The 20966-nt window shown below is 45.2% G+C and overlaps 5 protein-coding genes across 6 annotated transcripts; 2 read left to right on the forward strand and 3 right to left on the reverse strand.

The window, feature by feature from the left end:
* Window positions 1-381: 381 nt before the first annotated feature.
* On the forward strand, window positions 382-5072 carry LOC100833103 (cytosolic invertase 1). The gene is made up of 4 exons (XM_003575069.4): window positions 382-996; window positions 1094-1525; window positions 3373-3931; window positions 4364-5072. Exons 1-4 carry the CDS (start codon window positions 604-606, stop codon window positions 4657-4659), a joined length of 1680 nt encoding a protein of 559 aa, XP_003575117.1. The 5' UTR covers window positions 382-603; the 3' UTR covers window positions 4660-5072.
* Window positions 5073-7070: 1998 nt separating this feature from the next.
* Window positions 7071-10400, forward strand: LOC104583780 (trafficking protein particle complex subunit 12). 2 transcript variants are annotated; one of them, XM_024462407.1, is made up of 2 exons: window positions 7071-8156; window positions 9292-10400. In XM_024462407.1, the coding sequence occupies exon 1, from the start codon at window positions 7173-7175 to the stop codon at window positions 8151-8153; it is 981 nt and encodes a 326-aa protein (XP_024318175.1). In that variant the 5' UTR covers window positions 7071-7172; the 3' UTR covers window positions 8154-8156; window positions 9292-10400. The 2 variants fall into 2 exon arrangements, with proteins under 2 accessions (XP_024318175.1, XP_024318176.1); XM_024462408.1 differs by having other exon boundaries at window positions 9319-10400.
* A 31-nt stretch (window positions 10401-10431) lies between these two features.
* LOC100825013 (protein disulfide isomerase-like 5-3) lies at window positions 10432-13152 on the reverse strand. The gene is made up of 5 exons (XM_003572559.4): window positions 12779-13152; window positions 12284-12387; window positions 11825-12195; window positions 11379-11686; window positions 10432-11077 (listed from the first exon to the last, which is right to left on the reverse strand). Exons 1-5 carry the CDS (start codon window positions 13028-13030, stop codon window positions 10841-10843), a joined length of 1272 nt encoding a protein of 423 aa, XP_003572607.1. The 5' UTR covers window positions 13031-13152; the 3' UTR covers window positions 10432-10840.
* Window positions 13153-16001: 2849 nt separating this feature from the next.
* Window positions 16002-17432, reverse strand: LOC100825319 (putative disease resistance protein RGA1). Its single transcript, XM_003572560.4, has one exon. It carries the CDS (start codon window positions 17430-17432, stop codon window positions 16002-16004), a length of 1431 nt encoding a protein of 476 aa, XP_003572608.2.
* Window positions 17433-18736: 1304 nt separating this feature from the next.
* LOC100833606 lies at window positions 18737-20966 on the reverse strand. The gene is made up of 2 exons (XM_003575070.4): window positions 20782-20966; window positions 18737-19553 (listed from the first exon to the last, which is right to left on the reverse strand). The coding sequence occupies exons 1-2, from the start codon at window positions 20852-20854 to the stop codon at window positions 19357-19359; spliced, it is 270 nt and encodes an 89-aa protein (XP_003575118.1). The 5' UTR covers window positions 20855-20966; the 3' UTR covers window positions 18737-19356.

Raw genomic sequence — 20966 nt, forward strand, 5'->3', positions numbered from 1 at the left:
CGGCCACCACGCTGCTCACCTTTCCTTTCCTTGGGATGCACCCAACAACCATCCCCAGCACTCAACCGCGGTCACCGTTCCACGTCAGCGCCTCGTCTTCGCTCCAATCCAGTACTGGTACTGTAGCCCACACCAACCCCACGTGCAGCTGCAGCGGGGCCCACTCCCTGACCCCTTCTCTCACCGGTAGCCAATTCGCCTCCCCGCCAAAACCCAGAACCACCTTCCGCGTCGTCTACCCGCTGTCGCCGCCTGCGGGCCCCGGGGAAAAGACGGCCCCCACACGACATGGACGTGGTTCACGGGTTTTTCATCGCCCGCGTCGGCCAGGCCACCCAGCTCAGCTCACCGGCGAGGGCTATATAACCATGCCCCCACGGCGAGGGCTCTTTTTTTCCCCAACTCGGCTCTCTGCAGTCCTCGAGATTCGCGCGGCCGTGTTACTGGCTCGGCTTCCGTTGTCTAGCGTCCCAAGCTAGATCTCTCTCCCTCCCCCTGCTCTCGCCCTCCCGGCGCTTTGGCGGCTTTATAGATCTGGCTGCTGGGGCGACGACGCGGAGGCCGGCCGGAGATTCTTCGTGAGGCCAGGGGGAAGGGGAAGCCATGGAGCTGGGGGCCGGCGGGATGCGGCGGTCGGCGTCGCACACCTCGCTGTCCGAGTCGGACGACTTCGACCTCTCGCGCCTGCTCAACAAGCCGCGGATCAACGTCGAGCGCCAGCGCTCCTTCGACGACCGATCGCTCAGCGACGTCTCCTACTCCGGTGGCCACGCCAGGGGGGGCGGGGGCTTCGACGGCATGTACTCCCCCGGCGGCGGACTCCGCTCCCTCGTCGGCACGCCGGCCTCCTCCGCGCTCCACTCCTTCGAGCCCCACCCCATCGTCGGCGACGCCTGGGAGGCACTCCGCCGATCCCTCGTCTTCTTCCGCGGCCAGCCCCTCGGCACCATCGCGGCCTACGACCATGCCTCCGAGGAAGTCCTCAACTATGACCAGGTACCTACAGATTGTAATGGTTTTTAATTTCCATGTTTGTCAAAAAAAAATTCCCACCACGCGCCGCCTTATCTGATTTGGGGGAACTCCCGGGCAGGTGTTTGTGAGGGATTTCGTGCCCAGCGCCATGGCGTTTCTCATGAATGGTGAGCCGGAGATTGTCAAGAACTTCCTGCTCAAGACCGTGCTGCTGCAGGGGTGGGAGAAGAAGGTCGATCGGTTTAAGCTCGGGGAAGGGGCCATGCCCGCCAGCTTTAAAGTGCTTCATGATGATAAGAAGGGCACTGATACCCTGCATGCTGATTTCGGGGAGAGCGCGATTGGGCGGGTTGCGCCGGTCGATTCAGGATTTTGGTGGATCATACTCTTGCGGGCCTACACAAAGTCCACCGGGGATTTGACTCTGGCAGAGAAGCCTGAGTGCCAGAAGGCGATGAGGCTCATACTGAGCCTGTGCTTGTCTGAGGGGTTTGATACCTTCCCGACATTGTTGTGCGCTGATGGTTGCTGCATGATAGATCGCAGGATGGTAAGTTATATACCCAGACGCTACTTTTTCAATACGTTCAAGTCTAGTATGAGTACATTACGAAGTACAACTATTTTATCCTAACAATCAATGAATTGCAACATCTGTGGCTCATTTCACATACCTACTACCATTACTTCGGGCTACATGTCACAGAATTATCAACTTCTAGAAGTTTCTTTGAATTTGTCTCAGCATTATGAATTGCTGTTTGAACTTCACTGCCACAGTTTGAGATAGCGGTACTGCAGTAGTAGTTCGGTGAAACTTATTCGATCATATAAATAGCTGAAGGGGAAATAATACCGCAACAATTTCCATGTCATACAAACACAAGTGCATGTCTCTTGAGCAAGTCTTAGAGAAGTTCAAACAAGTTTCATGTCTGTTTCGGCTCTCCGCAAAGTTCAGAGTATTTTTAAATTTTGTTTACTTTTGAAGAAGTGATAGCTACATGATCTCTTTGCCTACTTTGAGGAGAAAAGCAGTGATGCCCTTTCAAAAAAAAGAGGGAAAACGTAGAGATAGTTCTGTGAAATTTACTTCTATAATTACCAGTGTCTAACATTTTATTGATTGGAGTGCAAATATTATGGTTGGAGTCATCTAGGTCTAAAGCTTTTGGCTTTGAGCAAGAGCGGTTGTGTTTTGCCGATCGCTTGCTTGCTAGCTTTCAGGCACACCACTCACTCAGTTCGATTGATCATTCGACAGCCTACCTACACACCATGGTGTGTGTGTGATATTTAACTCATACGTCTAGTGCTCTAACATTGCTGCTTAAGGCACTGTTTGGCATCGTAGTGGATTACGATAATCATGTAGACCTAACCTGCTTGTCCATATTTTACAGTTTGCTTAACCAACTATTTCCCACTTACATAGCTATTTTTCCACATCAGATTAGACAATATGTTCAGCAACCCCAAACTGACGGCAAGTCTAAGATTTTGGATGCTTTAATGATTTGCTTGCTTTCGTCTTCTCTGTCCTGAGTCATACCTTTGTTGTGGTTTCAATGATTGGATAAATATGTACGGTGCCTGTTTGTTCATTACTATTGGGCATGCAAATTTCAGTGCCTGTTGTGCGGTATGGATTTTCATGCCTCGTAATATTTTGTTTCCATCAGAATTCTGCTTGCCTGGGCTTTGTGATGTTCTATTTTTCATACCACACTGGTGCAATCGATTTGTTATTCCCGAGGTACCAGAGTGCAGTTTCCTTTGGAACTAAAGTTGAACCAGGTTTTCTGAACGGTCCAAAAGCAAATCTAAATATACCCAAATGCCATACTTTTAATTGGCGTGGTCCAATTAATTGTCCAAATCCAAAATCCAAAATGTCCCAACGCTCATTGTGTCCACTGGTCCATGGGCATGGACTACCCAAGTCCATTAACACCTCCAGGTGTTACACCCAAATCTTGTTGGGGCATCTGCATGTGAACAATTTGCATGAAAACTGATACTCCTATCTCTTGCATTCTACTGATGGCTATACAATAACATTGTTTACTCTCGGTAGCCTTATACAGGGACATGCACGGCACTACCTTAAATTCTGCAAAAATGTGTCCATTTCTTTCTTGCTTTGATTCAGTATGTGCAGAATAGAATTATGACTAATACAAAAAAATCGTTTCTCTGTTAATGATGTCTAGTGGCCTTGTAAGCATTTGTTGGATGAATATCTTTTTTGCCCTCCTTGCCACTGACTTCTGTGTATGCATGTGTACTCCTCTCTCTGTGAGTTACCGATGGATACGTATTTTGTATTACCTGACTAAAATGCCATATTGGTTTCTATCAGAGGTTCTTTTGCTCATTCTCATCATCCTTTTGTAGGGTGTGTATGGTTACCCCATCGAAATTCAATCCCTTTTCTTCATGGCACTGAGGTGTGCTCTTCTCATGCTCAAGCATGATGCTGAAGGGAAAGACTTCGTGGAGCGGATTGCAACTCGTCTCCATGCTTTAAGTTATCACATGCGGAGCTATTTTTGGCTGGATTTCCAGCAGCTAAATGATATTTATCGTTACAAGACTGAAGAATATTCCCACACAGCTGTCAACAAATTCAACGTCATTCCAGATTCTATTCCGGACTGGCTATTTGATTTTATGCCTTGTCAGGGTGGGTTTTTTGTTGGTAATGTCAGTCCTGCAAGGATGGACTTCCGTTGGTTTGCACTTGGAAACATGATTGCCATAGTATCATCTCTCGCTACACCTGAGCAATCTATGGCCATAATGGATCTTATTGAGGAGCGCTGGGAAGAGCTAATTGGTGAAATGCCTCTGAAGATATGCTATCCTGCTATCGAGAACCATGAATGGCGAATTGTGACCGGATGTGACCCGAAAAATACGAGATGGAGTTACCACAATGGAGGATCTTGGCCAGGTTAGCAAGCTTTGTATTACTTGGATCGCTCAATGTGATTATTTCTAGTTTTATATGTGAAAACTATCCTGCTTTGTTTTTTTTTGTGTTTTCTGTGACTTACATTCTAAATGATATTTAATGATAACCATGATAACAGTATCTGCTAGCACAGAAAGGAGCGTAATGCTATGAACAAGATGAATTGTGATCTATACCATTCGTCTGCTGCTCTGTTCTTAACCAATTTCTTCTGTGTGCTGATAAGAACAAGGCCCTTATTGAATGTGCTGCATTTATGTTTTTCCCTTCATTTAGTGTGTGCATCAAATCTAGATGAACACTCATTTTCTAGTAGATATCTATAACATGACATATTGATTCAATGATTCAAACTTGGACAATCATTATATTCAAGTTTGTTTTATAATACATGAAATGTTGTTCCTGCAGTACTTCTCTGGCTGCTCACCGCAGCAAGCATCAAAACTGGACGGCCGCAGATTGCAAGAAGAGCAATTGACCTAGCTGAGAGGAGGCTGTTGAAGGACGGCTGGCCTGAGTATTATGATGGGAAGCTTGGAAAATACGTTGGCAAGCAGGCAAGAAAATTCCAGACTTGGTCCATTGCAGGATATTTGGTTGCAAAGATGCTGCTGGAGGACCCTTCGCATCTTGGCATGATAGCCCTGGAGGAGGACAAGGCGATGAAGCCTGTTTTGAGAAGGTCCGCCTCATGGACAAACTAAGATATCGACGAATACTTTTAGGGGAGCAAAGTCGGATTGAAACACGAATTCTTTCGGGTAGGACATCTCTGCTCATCCCTTCCTTTGACTTTCCTAACCGGAAAGGTTTATTTTCCACTGGATTCCTTGGTTGTACAATATCCCAGCTCATTCCTTGAGTCAAAAAAGAAGCAATTGTGGAAGTGAGCGTTTTGTTTTCTCGTGTTTTCTTTCACTCCATTGTAAGAAGATACTCTGATTCTTGCTTGGGTCACCCTGAAGTTATGGATCCTTTTGGTTGGACTCAAACTTTGTTGTATGAGTTGACTATATAGATGAGTAGGCTGATTCCAGCTCTCTGTGATGAACAGAAGTGCCACTCTAACGAATAAAGATCTCCCCATTTTCTGCAGTGCTACATGCCTGCGAATCAATTGCCTTCAGTGTGCTGCCTATGATCTCTCAAGGCGGGTCAAAGTGTGCGTGCTGTGCTACTTTCTTGTAACTTTCAAGTTGTACTTGTGTTCAAGAAAAAATGCTCAAAAGATTCCTTATTTTCTAATAAATTATCGTCTTATTTTTTTTACCAGAAATAAAAATTGTTTCTCGGCTTTGTATGAAGTTTGGTCAAAGTACATGTTGCCTTTTCATGCTTATATCTATGTGAGTTGTGAGATAGACTCAAATGAAAAGGAAATAAAAAAATCAGGATTTATTTTATGTCAAGCAACATGTAAAGTTATGTTCTCGTGACAACGGTAAGTGGTGATGCTTATTTCATTATTATTTTTAAATCACAGTTTTCTTTTTATCAATCAAGGTAACCATAGCAAAAAGAAAACTAAATTTTGGTTTGGTTTTGGTTTTAGTTCGGTTTTTGCACATCATGATAAGGGTATCTTCAACAGAGTACGAATATATAGGTCCATGTCATCACTTCTCTCTACATCCTCATGTCATCTCTTCTTTATTATATAGGGGGTGTTTTCTTTTATACTTTTTTCTTAACTATCTGGCCTATTGTTATCTTCTTTTTTAGTTTTGGTATCCGTGTCCTAGTGGTATCTTGGAGAGAAAACATCTTTTATTTTTCCATCAACCTTTCTCTTCCACATCAGATTAGAGTAAGAGAGAGAAGTTATAGTACATTCTGACCATGCCTTGTTGGAGATGTCCTAATATATCCCATGTCACTATGTCAGCGCTAAAACCACTCGGGACAATGGTTTATCTGAGAGCGCAAATGAAATCAAATTTAACTATATGACCATTTGTCCAATGGTGTACATTGGAGGATGAAATATGAGGGACTCTTCTTTCTCCCTTCGCGCTCTTTCTCCTCTGCACCTCCTAGCCTCCGTCCTCAAAATTTCCCTCGCCGTCCTCTCTTCTCCGTCGGCGTTGTTGGTTGGAAAAAGAGGAGGAGAGGGCTCCGACTCTTAGATCCTCGCAGTATTATGTCCGTAGCTGCCTTAGAGGCTCTCGGTATGTTGTCTGCTATCCGTGCGGTCGCTAGTTTGGAGCACCAGTGGCAGCGGCGGTTGGTTCAATAGTGACAAGGTTTTTCCCGGTGGAGATGCTAGAGAAGGCCTCCTTATGCCGCACTTCCAGAAGGATGGCTGTCCCAATAAGCTCCCTTCCCACTGTTTTTTCTTTGATTATCTTTTCTACTTTTAAATCTCAATCTCGTCGGTCTTATGTATAACCTTATTTACTGACCCTCTTCAATGCTCTGATTTGGATGCTTGGCAATTAGAACCAATCGGTAGAAAGGGATTGAATGGTTTCTCCATATTCTCACGACACCCTTCTCTTGTTGTTGGTGTCGTTTGGCCTTTGCTTACATCCTCTTCAACCTCCGCCTTCGGAGGCCCCAATTTGGGAATTTGGATGAGACAGTTTGGCAGCCGATCCACTACGGTGCTTTTCCTGCCCTCCGGTATCATTTCCCTACTGAAGGGGTTCTTTCGCTTCTCGGGCATTGGGATCTTCTCATGGTTTGGCTTTGGTGTTTTCTTATTTCTCCATCACAGAGGCAGCTAGTCTGCCAGAGCCTTCGCTTTGCTGATGACGACCAGTGTTGCAACTTGTCGACAATCGTCCAGCAATGCCGGCGATAAAGTACCGTGGCAGACACGTGGACGGTCCAATAGGCCATTGTGGCAAGCAGCTCGAGAAAAGTATAAGGACATGGGGTGGTTGCCTATGTTTTTCTGGACTTCAAATTATGTTGAGTTGTTCGGTGGGATTTTTACCTACTCTTTTTCTTTGATATGAAGCCGGACCTTTATTTATTTATTTCTGAAATAAATCTAGAGCACGAACGGTTAAAGTAAATCACAGGCCCAGAGCCCAGGCCTGCAGCCATAGCAATACCAGCCCAGTCGATCGACCAGCCTCTAATCTCTATCCGTCGTCCAAGTCCTCGCTTAAAAAAAAGAAGAAAAAAAATCCGTCCAAGTCCAGTTTTCCCGAAAGAAAATTCCGCTGCCGTCCCCTCCTCCTCCGCCTCCGCTCGAGATCTCGATCCCGCCATGTCTGCCGCTTCCTCCCCGGACCCTCCTCGGTCTCCGGCGACCTCCGCCGCCGCCGCCGCTTTGCCCGACCTCTCCATCCCCCACGACCTAGCCACGCGCGGACAGTGGCAAGCGCTGCTCGCGCACCTCGCCCACCCCTCCCGCACCCACCACCCGCACCACCGCCTCCTCCTATCCGCGCTCTCGGCGCTCTCCCTCGCCAAGCTCCGCCGCTTCCCCGACGCCGCCGCGCTCCTCGCATCACTCCATCCTGACCCCGCCTGCCCGCCGCCGCCCTTCCTCCTCCGCCTCCTTCACGCTCTCCTCCCGCTTTTCTTCCCCGACCGCCCCCTCGCGCTCGACCGCCTCTACACCCTCCTCTCCTCCGTCCGCGCCCGCCCCGACGCCCAGCATCCCGAGTGGCGCCGTCGTGACGCCCTCGTCACGTCCCTCCTCGCCTCCGATCACCTCGCCCACCGCGAGTTCGATGTTGCCCTCGCCCTCATCGCCGACCTCGCCGCCCGCGAGCCAGACAACCCGGTCCTGCTCTCCCGCCTCGCCTATGCCCACCTTCAGATCGGCAACCTCGCCGCCGCTTCTGCCGTCTTCCGACACGTGGAATCCGTCGCGGCCAACGACCCCTCGCACGCCAACCTCCTCGCTCGCAACCGCGCCCTCGAGTGCATCGTGGCCAAGGACTATGCGGCGGCAGTGCGGGAGTACGAGCGCTGCCTGGAGGTGGACCCTGCGGATGCCATCGCCTTGAACAACAAGGCGCTGTGCCTCATGTACTCGCGGGACCTCGGTGACGCCATCAAGGTGCTTGAGGGCGCGCTGGAGAGGGTGCCCACGGCGGCGCTCAATGAGACGGTGGTGGTCAACCTGTGTAGCATGTACGAGCTTGCCTTTGTCAACCACAGCGAGGTCAAGCGAACCCTGGCCGACTGGATCACAAGGGTGGCGCCTGACGACTTTGATAAGTCCTGCACACGAATGTAGGAGGTACTACTGGTTACTACAATTCATCATTGAATTATTTCACCATACTGGTAGGATGTGCTCTATGGCAGAGAGACGGTATTCTATAGTTGTCACATTGTAATTCGATTGTTCATGTTTCTGTGGCATTTAAAGATTTTCTTAGTGAAAATTGTGTGGTTGTACCGTTTTATGACTTGCTCCACTTGAATGTACAATGTGGGTAACAAATGTGGAGTGATCGTTCGTGTTTGGAATACACATGCATACTTTATAATGCTTTAATATGTGCTAGAGGATTTAAGCTTGAAATACAATAATCCTATGTTTTCGTGTTTGATGATGAGTTTGTTCCTATTGTTATGCATATTGGAAGCAATTCGACATTGTAATGTTAGGTTCTACCTCTGCATCGTGATAAAATTATGTCATTGTGATCATTGCAAAATTGAAGAAAATCTTAATTAAATCCTGTAAGGTGGCACATATGCAATAATATATTTTGTCGTCAAAAGAATATCGCCGGTTGGTGAAATATAGAATATTTTCCAGTAGTCTAACAATTCACCCTACCACCCTCACACCGGGTGGTCTGACTTTTAGCTATTATCAACACGTTGGTATGCTTTTCAATTTGCAGTTTGATCCAGTATGGTCATACACATACTATAATGACAACTATGGCTGATTTTCCTATGAGAAAATGACCTATTTGTACTTGAACTGTGTAAGTATTATCAATAAAACTTCAGCTTTGCAGCACGCCCCCTTTGAAGAAAAGAAGCACATAAACACTATAACACATAAATTGGAATAGTTAAGCACTAAAAAGAGTAAGTAAACTCTTATGGTTGCACTAGCATCTTTCAAAAGGTGGTGAGCACCTCAAATCTTCCGTTCCCAAATGATCATTTGAACTTAATCGCTGATACCCACAGTGATGCCACTAAGTTCCATACTTCATGGATGCCAAAATAAATCGGTATGAGGTGTCAACGGCATTGTTGAGCTCGGTGTTGTAACTGTCAGTCCAACTACTCTCAATGTGAAACTTGTTCCGAGACATAGTGCCATGAAGGTGATGTCACCAGCTGACTATCTTGGTGTTAAGATCCTTGCAAGTTGTCCTCAAACTGACATTCTTTTCACTTCACGCAAGGGGACTCATGCTTACAGTTCTGTCCAGATATTGGTTGGCACCTTGAAGAAGGCCTGTAAGCTTGGAAATTCTGCACCATCTATGCAAGTGATCAGAACGTCTCTTGCTTCTATGGTCCCTTCCTCTAGCTAATCAGATTCAAACACGTTCCAGATCAAAGTACATCTTCCGAAGTGCATGTATCCTTTGGTTGCAAATACTTTTCTGCAGGCCTGTTTAATGGGGTACAAAGATGTGGATTCAGAAGGGTAGTGATGTGATAGATGATCTTGTCTAGCGGTTGGCCTAATGTCACAATCTTCTGAACCTGGAAACCACAAAGCGGGATGACAAGGCTGGTGGACTGGTGCATGGGAGGGGAGTGGAGATTCAGACACTTGATGTTACTTGAGCATCTGGTATGTACCAGTTGCACTTGATCTGTTCTAATTTTGCACTTCCTTAATTTTCCTATTCTACTGTACTTCACGTTTTTAATAGAACCAGTTATGTCCATTTTCTGTTTTTTGTCCTTTTGTTTCCTGAGAGATCGACTTTATTTCCTTTCAATGATACATTAGAAACAGAAGGTGATAGCACGGTGGTTAATTGATTTCAACTGGTCCACACATTACTATTTTCCCAGTGAAAAAACCAAAGGGACAACATCACAATGAAGATCTGAAAAGTGTGCAGCGATGGGAGGTTCTTGCCGAAGATGACAGTGATGCTTCATTTCTCGAGGGCATCGCAGATGCGGGCATCATCATCAGGAACATGCCGCTAGTGCAGAGGAAGCAGAAGTGCCTGTGTGTATGGATGGAAGGTATGTGGTTGCGCTCAAGGAAAGGAAGGGAGTGTGGTTGCGCTCAAGGAAAGGAGGCTGGAAGTGCCAGATCTTTGCTTCGGTATATCTTCTCTGAGCTGAAGGGATTGTTCAGGCTTGGTCCAAACGTGCGAACGATTAGAAGACTTAAACAAAGTAACCCATGAATTAGCTCAGTTAGCTAGGAAGAATAATTCTGCTGTTTGGCAGCCTGTCTCCCCTCCTGCAGCATAAATGTGCTTCTGCATATTGATTGTAATCATCTTATTTCTCGATCAATAAAGCTCACGTGATATTTCGAAGAGCGACTCATCCTCGAGACTTGGTAGTTGTCGAAGGGTAAACAACAAATTTGTAATTATAAGATATATAGCGTACTGCTGTTGGTTTACATGTGATGTGACTAATGATGGATGCAAAAATACTTCTAAATTAGGCCAGGCTAGTCCAGTGACGCTGCCTTCTTGTTCTGCCGTTTGTGCTTAATTGTTTTCCCCTAACCTGGTCAGTTCTGGAGTGCAAATCAAATAACTTTACATGAATGACATATATAAACAGGGGATAGTAACTGGCAGGACAGACAAGGGGAGAGGTCAAAGCTGAGCCTCCCCAAGGCAGGCGGCATGTCAAATGAAGATCAGGAAACAATCCTCATCCCCAGGTTCCCCTCTCTACAGCAGCCTTCTCTTCTCCTGCTGCAGGAATTCCTCGAGTTTAGTCTTGCAGATGATAACCACCAGACTGTCATTCTTGATGGGCTCGTGCTGGCCAACGATCTTCCTCGCCTTGCCCGGAAAAATACATCAGCACAACAAGAACAGCAACCAGGAACAGGAGGATGTACATGGCATTAACCCCGAGAATTGTTGGGGAACGGCCGCCCAATTTCTTCTTTGTTGTTCTGCCTGCTCTATATCCTTCAAGAAAACGGCTAATTTGGGATCCATGGTCACCATCTTCCAGGTTCTCTGAACCCTGAACCTGCAACAACAAGCATTTCAATTTTCAATCAATAACATGGCACAGCTAAACAGTAAACAAGATGGCAATGCCAAAAGTCAAGTTTATTAAAGTTGGGGTGTAACCAAACAAATACGAAGGGATCACTTTGATAAAGAAAATGTCATGGCAAGCAGATGTGCAATTTCATATCTATATAGTACAATGTAACATGCATGTAAGAAAATATACAGACTTCTTGTTGCAGAAGAAAGACACTCCTTTGAAATTTGCTGCTGATATCATTATGAAACTAACAGGGATAAAACAGTTCTCTACTTACCACTTCATACTCCTCATTTCTGTCCCAGACTACCATCCTTGGCAACCGCGAGCTCTCTGAATCATGAAAAGGCTCGGTGAATTCCTCCCACTGCTTGACTCCCACGTATCCAAACACGAGATCATGGTTTGCGTTGGCTGCAGACCTCAATACCTTTATCAACTGCATGGAATTTTCATCAGACTCATCCTCCAAAACTGTAAGAACAACTTTCCTCTCATCGTCTTTCAACATCTTAACAGTCTCAGCATTGATGGGCACAGTTAAAGGCAGTAGGGATTGCCGTATAAAATCTTCCAAAAAGGTCCCTGCATCCACAACAATTATTGCTATGTACCATCAGTCTGGAGAAGACATGCATTACAAAACAGAGTATGAACATTTGGGTAAACTAGGTGAATTGCATGAATTAACAAGAAATATAAAGAATAGTTATCCAAGCATACCTTCGAATGGGCCATAGAAAACACTTTGCTCGTTATACTTCGGGTTGAGAGAAACCAATGCTGGAATCTTGTCAAAATCATACACAACCATCATATCCTCGGAGAAATCCTTGGCTGCAGCAAACCATGCCTTCCTTTTGTACCTCGTTCCATACTCAACAATAGATGATTCATCCACCCCAAATCCAATAAATAATGGAAAACCCACACCAGCATCCTGAACAAAGCTTTTGATTGCTGAATCGGACCCGAGAACAGAAAAATCAGGTGCAACGAGCTTCTTAAGGCTCTGGATGAGTAGATCGGCCTTCCTGGAACCAGTATACTCCGTGGGGACTCCATGGTCAAAAAGCATCAGAGTAGGGAAGCCACTGCATTCATGAAAAACAGAAATCGATACACTCTAAATTTGAATTTGAACCAACAAGTAGAGGTAATCGATCAGATCAGGTCGCTTACTCTACTCCATATTTGGACCCAAGTTTCTTATACTTCTCAGCATCTACTTTTGCAACTACAACGGGCGTGCTCAGCCCAGCAAGCACTGGAGCAGCTTCATCCAACTGCACAAAGGCAACAGGAAGGAGAGCTTATCAGTTCACATCGAGGCAGACCGCATGGATGCAGGAATACTGGAAACGAAGTGATAGTGCCATGCTCTGTCTTGTGATGGTCATATTTACAAGCAAGAAGGAGCTGAGTGGAATAGTAAGTAGATCTGAGACGCGCCGGTGCCAATTTCGTTTTGTCTCTACAACTCAATTCAAACCTTGTATCTGAACAATCACCAGTACTACCGAGCATCATTGAAGGATCTCACTTTCCCTGTCGGCGCTAAGCTGCCTTAGCCGAATCGCATTTTCCCTTGCACTCTTGAGTCTGGAGTCTCTTCTACCAAACGTTGGTGGGAGCGGATCGCGCGGGACGGAATGGAGGCGCGGGCGGGTAGGGTACCTGTGGGGAGAGGCGCTTGCAGTGACCGCACCAGGGGGCGTGGAAGTCCACGAAGAGGAAGTCGACGGCGGCCGCCGCCGCCTCGAAGTTGCTGTCATCCAGCTCCACCACGCTCCCGTCCTGGGGGATCTGGAACCCCGCCGGTTCCCCTCCGCCGCTCGACACGCAGGTCGTGGGCAGCAGCACGAGCACGAGCACGAGAGCGAGGAGAGGAAGCAGCCGCCGCAGCGACAGTGGCTTTCCCGCCGCCATGCGTTCGAGTCGATCTCGCCGGCTACTCCGGTTAGGAGCGGCGGAGTACTAGTAGAATAGCCGTTTACCACCTTCAGAATTACGCCTTCTTTACGCAAAAAAGAAAAGCGAACTGCGTGTCTGCGTAAGGAGGCAGTGCTCAAGATGGCAATGAGCCCGAACCCGTATCCTCGCGGGTTTTTAGCCCCATTAGACCTAGTTCAGTTATGCCAATTTCAATCCAATTTTTCCATCCAATTTTTCCTTAATCTCTGTCAATTACTGCAGGGATTGTTGTAACCGAAATAGCCCTTAGACCATGTTCGTTTGTGATAAACCCCACCTGAATAGATAAGGATTGGGGGGAATTTGACCTAAAATCTCATCGATCCTTTCCAATCCCCATCGGGATAGGTGTAACCGACTGGGCCAATAGGGAACGGGATTGAGTCAAATTTAAACTCTGCGGGTTGTTCCTGGGTCAAAATTGAAACCCAGCGGGTTTCACGGTTCAAATCCAGTCCAGCACTCTTCGAACGTGATACCCGATGGGTTTCATGAAAAAATGATATAACTCATATACGTGTCCTAATTCAGCCCATCCTACAGAAAAACCTTAGATATACAACATAGTTCTAACCTTAAATTACAGCCCCAATTCCTAGCCCCATTCTATCAACATCCCGAGCCGCCCACTCTCTCCGCGCCTACTCGCTCTCGCTCAGTCGCTCTCTCCATGGCGCGTCCCACCCACTCCTCAGCGCTGCATCGTCATTATATTGTTTGACTATCATTGTGCTGTCAAAACATGATACTTCTGCGTCGCTATGCTGTTGTTTCTTCCTGAGTGTTTTGTGTATTCTCATAGGTCCGGGTTTCCCGACCGGACCGAAAAACCTGATGGGGACGGGGACGGGAAAAAAATGAAACCTGTTAGCGGGGATGGGTTTGGGGACAGGTTGCGATCAAAGTCACGGGGACGAGTTTGGGCGGGCACTACCCGACGGGTTTCGTACCTGTTGCCATCCGGAGGCAGTGCACAAGGTGTCGTTGAGAAGGCGTAAATTTGGTTCGGCCCAGAAGCGTAAGGGCCAGAAGAAGTCGTAATTCTGAAGGTGGTAAATGGCTATTCTACTCGATTCAACGCAAGCAAAGGTCCCGCAGAAAGTCACCATCCTTTGTGCTCGTTCAGTTCCACAAAACAATGGCTAATTTGTTTCATAATACAGCTCATTTTTCTTTTGACTCCCGTACCTGGCCAATCACAGCTCTCATCCATTTAGTATTTGATCAGTACCCATTTTACGACTGTTTTAATGAGCTTTCGGTGCTGATCATGTTAAGTGTGGGCTTCTAAACTTGCAATAAGGTGCTAATTAAAAGTGCTTTCTTTTGTCATTTTACGGCTTGGGCTTCTACTTTTGCAGATTTGGTGCAAAAAGGCACCTAAACCTCCTACCTACTACATCCTGAACAAGAGGAGAGCATAAAGCAGCAGGAAGGAGCTAGAATGGGTGATCAAGCAAAAAGGTGGCTTAAAGTAGGGATCTTCTTGAGAACAAAGGAAGCAAAAGCAGGGCTAGAATCTAAAAGGTGATGTTGACAGCTCCATGTGAGGAAGGAGGAGAGCATAAAAGGTGCACCCTCCTACATGAGACACACACAGCCAGAGGGGTAGGAAAGTTGAGATCCAGAAAAAGAGAAGAGAGAAAGAAAACGGGGAAGGAAGCCAGATCTGAAGCTTTTCGTGGATGATCGGGCTTCATCAACCCCAAATTCGAAGAGCATCAACTGCTAGATCATCTTCTTCCTTGTCTAATCTTCATCTTTGCAGCAAGAAACTTTGTAAAAGCTAGTTCTAATCTTCCCTCTCTCTTGTTCATCTTGCTGATCTTGTAAACTGCTGAATCCTTGCCTTGTAAACCCTGTTAAACTGCTAGAAACTCAAAGATTATTGTGTTGTTGCCCTGTGATGTTTGTTCTATATTTTTCTGTCCAGTGATTGTTCATGTGTGTTGTTACTTTTCTGTCGTGTCAATTGCTCTTGATGTGAAGTATAAACTTGAACTGCGTGCTGTGTTCTTCCTGATCCCGAATTCTTTCCCTATCTGCAACTTGCTGTCTTTCTCCTAAATCTGCTAGTAGGTATTTGTTTCTTCAGTTAAAGTTCAGTTAGTTCAGATAGGTTTTGTCAAGTTTTGCTACAGTTAAAGAAAACTCCAAAAAGATTTGTTCAATTATGTTGCTGTTTTAAATTTCAGTAAAAAGAACCTCAAATATTTGTGAGTGTAGCTTGAGAATTGGAAAGCAAATTAAAATTAACTCAATCCTTAAGAAGAACTTCAATTTTACTGCTAAATCAACAATTGATCAGTATTGATCCAATATGAGTGGTCGGACATTAGAAACGATAGTTGCCTTGATTCAAGTGCACAAATCTCTATAAAGTGTTCTGTGGAACGAAGGAATAAATATAAAAAGTTCTGCTTTTGTCATAAGTCAAATTTATTAAATTTTTATGAAATTTATAAAAAAAATAACATATCGAATAATTATACTATGAAAATGTATATCATGACGGATTTAATGAAACCAATTTAGAGTTGTAGATTTTGATAGAATTTTCTATAAAACTTGGTAAAAATTTCAGAAACTTAACTCAAGACAAAAGTACAACATCTTATATTTATAAACAGAGGGAGCACTATAAATGATGCGGCAAAAAGAAGAGTAGAATAATTAAGTAAACTTTGAGATTCCAAATGCACAAGTACTTTGAGAGAAAAGCTTACAAAGGCAACATGCATGTACAAGTAAAATGAACCGGAGAAAGTATCCCTACTACATGATGTCTTTGTTCGTAGTAATATTTTCTATTTATTGGTTTGAAAGCATCATTGAAAGTAAAACAAAATGATAGCGATTCATATGAGAACAAACTAGTAGCAGCTCCATCTTTTATGCATCAAATGGTCGGGACGTACGCGATGGATCAGCTGCTGCAAATCATAAGCTGGTCCCTCTTCTTCCTGGAGACAGCACGCCATGGCTTCCGTACCTCACAGTTATATGCGTAGCTGTAGTGGGGTGGTATGTGAGATGTGCATGCAAGAACATTGAACTTCCCTTGAGGCCTAGCACCTCCATAGAGGACATCTTGCACCGAAACCGCGGGAGCTTCAGCTCCGCTATGAACGGAGGCTGTCTCGTAGTTACCAAGAATCACAAAGCTATACCCGCCGGGCGGAGATGTGGGTTTGCTTCTTGGTGTCGGGACATGCACCGGTTTGTCTGCCTCCCAAGGATCAACCGGATGCACGGTACTAAAGAGGAACAAGTTCTTCTGCCTGAACTCTTTGAATGTTGTCAGAGTTAAACTCCAAAAACGAGGGTTCATGCTTGATTTGAGTATCCCACGGAAGATGTTTGCAGCTACGAAGCAGCCGTTCAACTCCCTTGCTATCTCCATGGCTGTTGATACAAGCTTTGGGTGCTCTGTCAAGTCCGCGCTCCCAAATATGCGCGCCTTGAAGAAGTACCAGTAGGTCTCCGGAGTAAAGAAGCTTAACCTGAGCGGCAGAGTCGTCCCCAGACTCTCGATCTTGTCAGATCGACTTGTGACGAGCATCTTACTGCCATGTCCAACGCGAAGTCTTTCTGAAGCTGAGCGCAGTTTTTTCCATGAACCCTCATCGACATCCCCATCTAGTTCAACGATGATCAGCACCCTTTGATGATCAGCTCCATCTGGGACGAGAGCTGCGCTGCTCTCTACAGCTGTAAGATAATCACGGGAACTCATGAAGAAGACGATTCGCGAGAAGTGGCCGCCGCGGACCCTCTCGTCGGCGCAGGCGTGGTGGACGAGGGTGCTCTTCCCGACCTTTCCCGGGCCAACGATCGGGAGGACGCCGAGCCGTTGCTCATCTGCTTCTGCTTGCAGCAGAAAGTTGACAACGTGTTCCATCTCCATCTGGCGGCCGAACATGCACCTGTCCATGAGCAGGTACATGCTGTACGGCTGCCGAAACAGGCGAGGGTATCCACCGGAAAGCGTGGCCAACTCTGGCCCCGCAACTTGGACGGCGGCTTCGAGGCTGGCTAGAACACCCTGCTGCTCGTTCGGGCTTCCCACGCGGAGACGCTTGGCTGGGCAGACATTAGAGAGAGCGAAAGAGTGGCCTCTGTGCAGCTGATCCGGGGCTGGGCATCTGAATGTGTCCAGCGTGTAGTAGCCTCTGTGCATCGCCATTCTCAGAGTGTGGAGTTGCAGCAGCATGGCTTGGTTCGTGATGTGCCGTCCCTCTGCCTCCTCCACCATGGAGCCGACCCGCAGGAGCAGCCGTCGCAGCCTCTCTTCCTCAGTCGGCGATCTCCATTTGGACACGAGGAAAGATATGGATCGATTGACTGCTTCACCCATAATAGCGCCAACGATTGCATCCTTTATTTTGGGGAACACATCCATTCTCCCTCTCCTTGGAATGGGTCGATCGACAATTAATCTGAAAGCAGAGAGGAATTCTATTGCAAGGTGTTCGTCTTATGTTTTCTGACGAACAAAATATTTGAAGCAAACAGCTGTGGACTGTGGTTATCTATAGATGCATTTTTCTTCGTGGGAAGTACGGGGAAACTTCTGTTCTTTCATTGATAGGGGCTGGGAACTATTGTATTACCGACAAGGCAGGTAAAGTAACGATTGTTCAGACTTCAGACACACAAGCAAAATGAAGATTGATGTCTTTCTTAAGAAAATTTTGCCCTCTCACCAGGTGTCACAACTCAAGTTAAAACAAAGATGCACTGACGGCATAGTTATTCTGTCATTGACAACGGCAAAATCAAGAGGGGGTCAACCGGAGAGCGGGGAGAGTTCTGCTCTTTCTTGGGCTTGGGGCTAACTAAAGATGCGATTTTTCTTAATAGAAAGTACGGAGAGAGTTCTTCTCTTTCATTGTTAGGGGTCAGGAAGTGTTACTACTGACAAGACATACGTAAAGTAAACAATTGGTAAGACACACAAGAAAAATAAAGATTGATATTTTTCTTAAAAAGTTTTCCCTTCTCACCAGGTGTCTAAAAGTGATGTGTTGTGAAAGGTGGAGGGGGGATCGGAAATTCAAGAACCATATTTATAAGGTTAAATTCCATTCTCTCTATAAAGAGTATACTATCTGCTACTATAGGTAGATGCATCTTCTTTTCTCGGTCACAAATGAAAATATTTAGCCATGAAACTTTACAGTTATATTACATAATTTCATTCAAAAGATGATTTGTGATCTGTGCAAAAAAAAGAGAAGAAATAAAAGAGCCAATGCAAATGCGAGTAGGAATAATAAATGGGAGAAAAGACAATAATGAAACATCTAACAGATTGGTTTGCTCTTTCTCCTCCCATGCCAAAGGCAAGTGTTACTATATTATTTGACTGAAAATAAAATAAAAAGTAATCTATAATATCTATAAAGTTGATCCCCTATAATGATATCCATAAAGTTAATCTTCACTAAAACTGATTTAATGTTTACAAACTCAACATGCAAAACATCCACATCATCACTATTGATCTCTACTAAAATTTCTTTGAACTTTGCAAGCTCAATATGCAAACTGTCCACATCATCACCATTGATGCTCGCTGAGTTTCATTTAATGTTTGTAAACTCAATATACAGAATATCCATGTCAACATCAACTCAGTCAGCTCTTAGCATTTGCATAGCCCAAGGAAAACTCTGTATCATTCTCATGTGCCACAGAAATATATAATTTTCATCTCAAGCCACTTTCATCATAACTCTTTACCTCCAGGACGACATCCATTTCACCAAACCATGCTCTCTTTCCATTCATCATTCTAGCAAAAGAAGCTCATAAAAAATATAGTGATGCAATAAAAAGACCTTGGGATACTAAACTACCACCGGTGTGGCTAACTCTCAAGAGTATGTCTTCTCATGCTCACATCTCAAACCAGCTACCATGTGATCATCCATTTTTCAACACCTTACTTGAAAATTGGGACACCACATCTCCAAGTTATTCTTATGGAAGAAGCAACATGTATTTCAACCTAAATACAATTTATTTTGCTTCATTTCAATCCAATTTTCTTTCACGTATGGAGAGATGTGGTGCCCTTGGAGGCCCGCAGCAATGCCCGGGATTTCCACTAGTATTCTTACATTAAATGCCACGAAATAAAGGATCAACCTTACAGAAAGAGAAAAAAACAGCAGTGACCAGAGTAAAATTGAAGCTCCAGCTTGAGCTTCTCAAATTGCGAGCGAATAGAAAGAAGTGCCATGGGCAAGTATCTGAAGCTGTCTTTGGCGTTTAGCTTATCCAGAGGCGGTCTTTTTCTGCTGGAAAACAACTGCATACACAGGGACTGCAATGCCAACGCCAACTGCAGCCACCACGGACAGAGACGCCTTAAGAGCCTGGTGCTTCATCCGGTGAAGGTTGTACATGTGCTTGGCGTGGATGTAGTAAGGCTCATCGTGGGCGTGCGCTCCCATCCTTCGCAAGCCTGTGGCTGAGATATGTAGTTTACAAATCAGGAAAGTGAAACAAAGAAGTGTTAAACTAGACAGGTTGCTAATTTGGGTGTAAAAACATAACAAATGTGCAACCAACATCTCCATGCTTGCAAAATGGTTTGCCGAATTCTAATATTGCAACGTGATGACATCTAAGAAAGACATGCATTCATTTAAAGAGTTCATTATGTACTCTGTGTATTAGCATAGTCCATGGTGTACCTACAAATTCTTGAACTTGAAGACTTTGCAGAGAATTGATACGATTGAAGAAGAACCTTCCTCAAATGTCTAAATGATGCAATTATGCATTGTCAATCTGACAAAGAATGTAACATAAGTACAGTACAGCTAGAACTACTACACACTTAAGTCAGTATTATGAACATATCTATCTATTTTTCCTCCTTATCATACTATAACGAAAATATCCACAAACCCTTGCAGTACCGCACCTAGAGATTGAAAATTACAACAACTGTCCATGTAGAATGTCCCTACCAACGGTTGGCATAAAAAAATGCACATACAGAATAAAAAAAGGCCAACTACCAAGGCAATGCAACAAAAACATAATCTTACACCTATCATCTTCAGGATTTAGACTTTGTGCTAGAACGCATTAAAGAAAACATTTAACTCTGACATTGCGTAGTAGCCTTCTGACAGAACTCGATGCAAGGCAACCTGATAACTCGACATACCCAAAGAAAAGAAAATTATGTACATAAAAACCGCACCATTGCTGAAATAAAACGAACACACAAATCCCACCTGTTTATATAATCCTTCTAGACAACAATAACATGGGCTTCTTGTTGTTCAGAAGTTCGGATAAAATGAGACTCTGAAAGATTGAGAGACAGCTCTAACGGACATCAATTCCACGATGAAGGTCCAGAAATACTATGCCAATAACTAAAATGTAACGAGCATTTGCAAACAGCATTGTCCAGAAATACTATGCCAATAACTAAAATGTAACGAGCATTTGCAAACAGCATTACTAATATATTGGGTCCAAACCGAGACGACAGACAATTCTCCGACAATCTATTCCGAAACAAATGGATCGGATCTGCTACGTCTACGTATGCACGCGTCCGGAGCGATACAATCGGTCACGAACAAATGCGGAAACAAGGGAATCGAACCACGCCACGGAAAAGAAACGCCAATCAGATCGTCGTGGGCGCGTAAGACTAGGAGGTAAGGTGGGCTTACCTGGCGCGGAGGCCGCCTTTGCGCCAGCGGAGATGAGGCGGAGGCCCGAGAGGGCACCGCGGTTGAGCGCCATCGTCGTCGTCTTCTTCTCTTACAGTGGTCGCCGCCGGGATCGCGGTGCGCCGTAACGTCAGGTTTTTTTGTTTTTTTCGAGCGACGCCGTAACGTCAGGTGAGCGAAGAATG

Source organism: Brachypodium distachyon, chromosome 3 (assembly GCF_000005505.3).
Source record: "Brachypodium distachyon strain Bd21 chromosome 3, Brachypodium_distachyon_v3.0, whole genome shotgun sequence".
NCBI lineage: Eukaryota > Viridiplantae > Streptophyta > Magnoliopsida > Poales > Poaceae > Brachypodium > Brachypodium distachyon.

Excerpts from the sequence above, each read along its gene's own strand:
- LOC100833103 (XM_003575069.4), top strand. The coding sequence starts at position 604 with ATGGAGCTGGGGGCCGGCGGGATGCGGCGGTCGGCGTCGCACACCTCG. Across the intron at positions 1,526-3,372 it reads GCATGATAGATCGCAGGATG|GGTGTGTATGGTTACCCCAT; the intron begins GTAAGTTATATA and ends ATCCTTTTGTAG. Across the intron at positions 3,932-4,363 it reads CAATGGAGGATCTTGGCCAG|TACTTCTCTGGCTGCTCACC; the intron begins GTTAGCAAGCTT and ends TTGTTCCTGCAG.
- LOC104583780 (XM_024462407.1), top strand. The coding sequence starts at position 7,173 with ATGTCTGCCGCTTCCTCCCCGGACCCTCCTCGGTCTCCGGCGACCTCC.
- LOC100825013 (XM_003572559.4), bottom strand. The coding sequence starts at position 13,030 with ATGGCGGCGGGAAAGCCACTGTCGCTGCGGCGGCTGCTTCCTCTCCTC. Across the intron at positions 11,687-11,824 it reads TTTCTATGGCCCATTCGAAG|GGACCTTTTTGGAAGATTTT; the intron begins GTATGCTTGGAT and ends TTGTGGATGCAG. Across the intron at positions 11,078-11,378 it reads GAAATGAGGAGTATGAAGTG|GTTCAGGGTTCAGAGAACCT; the intron begins GTAAGTAGAGAA and ends TTGTTGTTGCAG.
- LOC100825319 (XM_003572560.4), bottom strand. The coding sequence starts at position 17,432 with ATGGGTGAAGCAGTCAATCGATCCATATCTTTCCTCGTGTCCAAATGG.
- LOC100833606 (XM_003575070.4), bottom strand. The coding sequence starts at position 20,854 with ATGGCGCTCAACCGCGGTGCCCTCTCGGGCCTCCGCCTCATCTCCGCT. Across the intron at positions 19,554-20,781 it reads AAAGGCGGCCTCCGCGCCAG|CCACAGGCTTGCGAAGGATG; the intron begins GTAAGCCCACCT and ends TACATATCTCAG.